This window comes from Salvelinus alpinus, chromosome 2, assembly GCF_045679555.1.
Source record: "Salvelinus alpinus chromosome 2, SLU_Salpinus.1, whole genome shotgun sequence".
Lineage (NCBI taxonomy): Eukaryota > Metazoa > Chordata > Actinopteri > Salmoniformes > Salmonidae > Salvelinus > Salvelinus alpinus.
In genome coordinates this window covers 46,112,910-46,118,134 of record NC_092087.1, presented here as the reverse complement: position 1 = coordinate 46,118,134, position 5,225 = coordinate 46,112,910, and the positions used below count along the sequence as shown (strand labels likewise).

The 5,225-nt window shown below is 45.6% G+C and overlaps 1 protein-coding gene across 1 annotated transcript; it reads left to right on the top strand.

Annotated features, from left to right (window-relative positions):
• Positions 1 to 887: 887 nt before the first annotated feature.
• On the top strand, positions 888 to 4,931 carry LOC139563124 (acidic mammalian chitinase-like). The gene is made up of 11 exons (XM_071381429.1): positions 888 to 960; positions 1,374 to 1,403; positions 1,595 to 1,796; positions 2,153 to 2,209; positions 2,294 to 2,459; positions 2,702 to 2,826; positions 2,966 to 3,089; positions 3,249 to 3,434; positions 3,762 to 3,884; positions 4,209 to 4,347; positions 4,504 to 4,931. The coding sequence occupies exons 1-11, from the start codon at positions 921 to 923 to the stop codon at positions 4,785 to 4,787; spliced, it is 1,476 nt and encodes a 491-aa protein (XP_071237530.1). The 5' UTR covers positions 888 to 920; the 3' UTR covers positions 4,788 to 4,931.
• The last annotated feature ends 294 nt before the right edge of the window (positions 4,932 to 5,225 follow it).

Below are 5,225 nucleotides of genomic sequence, written 5' to 3'. Positions count from 1 at the left end.
TTAGTTTGTGGGATCTTGACTATGTTTGTGTGTAGTTGCTTTCTGCACTGCATGTAGCTTTACGTTCGTTTTAGTATTTTGTTGTTTTTTCGGTGTCATTTAAAATAAAGGAAAAGTATACGCCTACAACGCTGCACCTTGGTCCAATCCATCTTTCAACAAACGTGACACTAGTCACACCTTTTACCCCTATCCCCTAGGCACTTCCCCCCAACCTTCAGCCCACTGCTAGTACAACTGAAACATAAGATAGATCAATTAATTATGGGGACATCTCAACCTTGAGCTTGACTTGGTAGAATGGTCACCATATTCTTTACATCTATCCCATTTCAAGGTCAATCTCAAATCAAGTTATAATGTATTGGTCACATACACATGGTTAGCAGATGTTATTGTTAGTGTAGCAAAATGCTAGGGCTTCTATTTCTGACAGTGCAGCTATATCTAACAAGTTATCTAACAATTCCACAACAACTACCTAATACACATACATCTAAGTAAAGGATTGGAATAAGAATATATACATATACAAATATATAGAGGAACAATAGGCAATCTCCACAAGTATATAGTGGGTTTGGTGGTAGGAGAAAGGTGCTAGCTAGGGTGCAGGGGCTAGTTGTAGGGGCTATACTGAAGAGGCTAAGGGGTGACTAATGCACCCATCTCTATGGTTGTCAGTTTCACCAAATCATTACAACCATAAACAGACTTGCTTTCTTAAACGTCAGCTTATCATGTCTTAAAACAAGGACATATGAAGTTTATCAGTGTGTTTGTTAAGGCAGTGGAAACCCTTGTTCAAACAAGTGACTGAGGCTGATTGAGTTTTGCTGCGGAATGGGAAAGTCATAGAGATTTGAGTGAGATAGGATTGGTCGTTGAGAGTATAAAAGGGTCCAGCAGCCCATGGAGCAATGTACAGAGCAACCATGGGCAAACTACTCATCTGCGTTGGTAAGTGGAATTTATTTTGTCATACTTAGCCTATAACAGTACAATTGCTCTATCTTTCTTTCAAACCTTTCATTTACATTTTCATTGTAATGACAATTACCAACATTTAAACATAAAAGGGTCCCTATGGAGAGAGTTGGCCAGTGATAAATGTCCTCTAGCTATGCATTTTGTCAATGCTACTGTGTTCAATGTCTGTTTCTAAGGACTGAGGTTGCCAGCCCCATGACCAACCTATATTCATGTCTGAGGGGAAGAACTGCACTTTAAATCATTATCAATACAGTTCTGAATTATGTTGACTTTTTAAAAAGTTTAATTTAAGATAAAATCGCTCCCTTTTTCTTTCTCCTTTCATTATTTCTGTCTCTCTCGCTTTCTCTCTCATTATTCTCCTCTTCCTCCCTCTCTAGGACTGGCTCTCCTGCTGCATGTGCAGCTAGGTAAGTTTTAAGTACATTTAATTTACATGTAGCCAGCATCTAGGTACGTTTTAAGTACATTTCATTTACATGTAGCAAGCATCTAGGTAAGTAGCCAATCAAAGAACAATAACTCAACTTACAGAGCATGACAACCCTGACTCTAAAACTGTCTAACTCCAAACTCTAACCTTACTACTACCCTTCCATAGGATCCTCCTACATCCTCTCCTGTTATTTCACTAACTGGGGCCAGTACCGGCCAGGAGCAGGCAAGTATTTCCCCGCCAACGTGGACCCCTGTCTCTGTGACCATCTGATCTATGCCTTTGCCGGCATGGCCAACAACGAGATCAAGACCTACGAATGGGACGATGAGAAACTCTACGGACAGTTCCAGGCTCTCAAGAACCAGTGAGAGAGACACACACATGCACAAAGACGCACACACAAACACACACACACACACTCAAGCAGGCATGCACACACATAGACAAATGCAGGCAAACACTTTCTCATTCAGGCATGTACATACCACAGGAGGTTGGTGGCACCTTAATTTTGGAGGATGGGCTCGTGGTAAGGGCTGGAACGGAATTAGTGGAATGGTATCAAATATGTGAAACACATTGTTTCCATGTGTTTGATGCCATTCCATTTGCTCCATCCCAGACATTATTATGAGCTGTCCTCCCCTCAGCAGCCTCCCGTGGTACACACACATGCACACCTAAGCCAGGACTAACCCTAAGTCTTTTATTTGGTAACAGGAACAGCAACCTGAAGACTCTGCTGGCCATTGGAGGATGGAATTTTGGCACTCAGCCGTAAGTGGAGATGCATATAAACATGCAAGTGCACACACACATTTACACACACACCCTGTGTCTGAGCTGTGTGTGTGTACCCAGGTTCACAGCAATGGTGTCCAGTGCAGCCAACCGCCAGACGTTCATCAGCAGCGTTATCAAGTTCCTGAGGCAGTACCAGTTTGACGGCCTGGACATTGACTGGGAGTATCCCGGATCCAGAGGCTCCCCACCCGCAGACAAGGCCAGATTCACCACCTTGCTGCAGGTTAGACTCAAACACCCATACACGTACACACGTACACACACACACACACACACACATACACACACACACACACACACATGAATGAACACACATGAATAAACACACACACACGCAGATTAACAATCACTCGTACAGACACACACACACACACGCACAAAATAGCTCATGCACACACAAACAAGAATGAACACTTGAACACCCAAATGAACACACACACCTCTCTGTGCACTGTCTCCCTCTAGGAGCTGATGGCTGCCTTTGAGACTGAAGGAAAGAACACCAACCGTCCTCGTCTGATGCTGACTGCAGCTGTTTCTGCCGGAAAGGGAACCATCGACACCGGATACCAGATCGCCGAGATTGGATTGTCAGTACATACACACTGGGTCTCATTCATATATTAGTTCTTGCATGATCTAACATGCATGATCTATCAAATACTTCTTGGTATATTGGAAACTCTCTTTTTCCCTCTGTTTCTCTCCCTCTCTCTCTCTCGCTCTCAGGGTGTTGGACTATCTGCATGTGATGACCTATGACTTTCATGGATCTTGGGAACACAACACTGGAGAAAACAGCCCTCTCTACAGAGGACCAACTGATCAGGGAGACTACATCTACTTCGATGTGGTGAGTCTCTCTCTCCGTGTCCATCTCTTCCTCTCTCCCTTCCTCGGCTCATCTATCTCTTCCTGCCTATTTAGTTTTGAGCTGAGAGTGAGTAGCACATTTCTTAATAATTCTTCTCTCTCCAGTGTTCTCACTACCACATACTGTGTGTGTTCTCAGGACTATGCTATGAAGTACTGGAAGAGCAATGGTGCCCCCGCTGAGAAGCTCCTGGTTGGATTCCCCACCTACGGCCACACCTTCAAGCTGGCCAGTGGCTCTAACACTGGAGTGGGCGCTCCCGCCAATGGCCCCGGCCCCGCCGGACCATTCACCAGACAGTCTGGCTTCCTGGCCTACTACGAGGTAATTGACACAGGATTAAGATAGGTCTGAAATGACACCCTCTTCCAATTCCTACATAGTGCACTACCTGTGTGCTCTTGTCATAGGTAGTGTCCTGGGGAACAGTGTGTCATTTTGGACGCAAACCCAGTGTATGTTTTTGAGTGATTACATCTGCAACTTCCAACCCTAACGTAATTGTGTGTGTGTGTGTGTGTGTGTGTGTGTGTGTGTGTGTGTGTGTGTGTGTGTGTGTGTGTGTGTGTGTGTGTGTGTGTGTGTGTGTGTGTGTGTGTGTGTGTGTGTGTGTGTGTGTGTGTGTGTGTGTGTGTGTGTGTGTGTCATTAGATCTGCACCTTACTGAAGCAGGGAGCTACCCAGGCCTGGGACTCTGCCCAGATGGTGCCCTACGCCTACACCCAGCAGAACATCTGGGTTGGATATGACAACGTCAAGAGTTTCCAGGACAAGGTCTGTGTTTGTGTGGGTGTTTGTCTGTTGTGGGAAAGATATAACTAGGGGGTAATGGCGTAGCATCCTACTCTGTTACAATAAGCCTAATAATATATGGAATTAAACAGTAGCTTTTATCTTCGTGATTTATAGTAGTGAGTGCATACATTTTGTTATTGGTGACCCCAGCGAGAATCGAATCCACCATCCTGACATTGCAAGATCCATTCCCTACCAACTGAGCAACATAGGGTAAATGATGAAGTTCTACCACCTATACATATTTATCCAATTTCACCCCGTTAAGTAAACCCTCCTCTCCCCTCTCTTTCTCCCCTACAGATCGAGTGGCTGAAGAACACTGGCTTCGGAGGAGCCATGGTGTGGAGTCTGGATCTGGATGACTTCTCTGGAACCTTCTGTGGACAGGGCAGATACCCACTGATCAACACCCTCAAGTCTGGACTGGGAACCGGAGCCGGTGAGAGACACAGACACAAACGCAAGCCTGCATGCACACACAAACATTCAACAACAACCCTCTCTATCACTCTCTCAAATAGTAGTAGAAATGTAGTTGAAATTATCTCAACCCCCCTTCTATCCCCCCCACTCCTATGTCCTCCATCTCTCCCAGGTTGTGCCGCCCGTAAAGACCCCATCGCCCCAGTGGCCCCTACCCAGCACCCACTTAACCCCCCACAGCCCGGAGGTCAAGGTGGCAGCAGCGGCGGTGGCAGCAGCGGCGGTGGCAGTAGTAGCAGCGGATCTGGCTTCTGCGCCGGGAAGGCTGACGGAATATACCCTGACCCCACCAATACCAACCACTTCTACAATTGTAGCCAGGGCAAGACCTACGACCAGCACTGTGCTGCCGGCCTGGTGTTTGACGCCAGCTGCAAGTGCTGCAACTGGGCCTAAGAAACCATAGTTCCCCTTATTATTGAAGGAGCTGGGTCTAAAGGTTATGTGGTTGTTAGGGCCACTGTTGTCATGGCCTATTCTAACATCAGCTCCATGTAACCTGTCAAATCCACTCTAATAAACTCCCAACATATGAATGCATCCTGCTGTCTCAGGAATTTTATTTATTCCGCTCTGTGTGGGTTTGAGGTCAACTTCATTGCACTTTGAGCAGAATCACCTTGTATCCCACATAGCTAGTCATTATCTGAACAAGATTAGCAATTCTGCTCCTCGCCGTTCTCAAACAGTTTAGTTTTTATACAATTCATTCCACCACAGAGAATCCGCAGTAAAAGATAAGTCCTTTACTGCAGTCAAACTTTACCAGGCTGACAGACACGGTATAAAGCACGCAGAGCTTAGCCTGACTCATCATTAACATGACATAATGAT

Coding starts and splice junctions, on each gene's coding strand:
- LOC139563124 (XM_071381429.1), top strand. CDS start 921: ATGTACAGAGCAACCATGGGCAAACTACTCATCTGCGTTG. Junction 961..1,373: donor CAAACTACTCATCTGCGTTG/GTAAGTGGAATT, acceptor CTCCCTCTCTAG/GACTGGCTCTCCTGCTGCAT. Junction 2,827..2,965: donor CAGATCGCCGAGATTGGATT/GTCAGTACATAC, acceptor TCTCGCTCTCAG/GGTGTTGGACTATCTGCATG.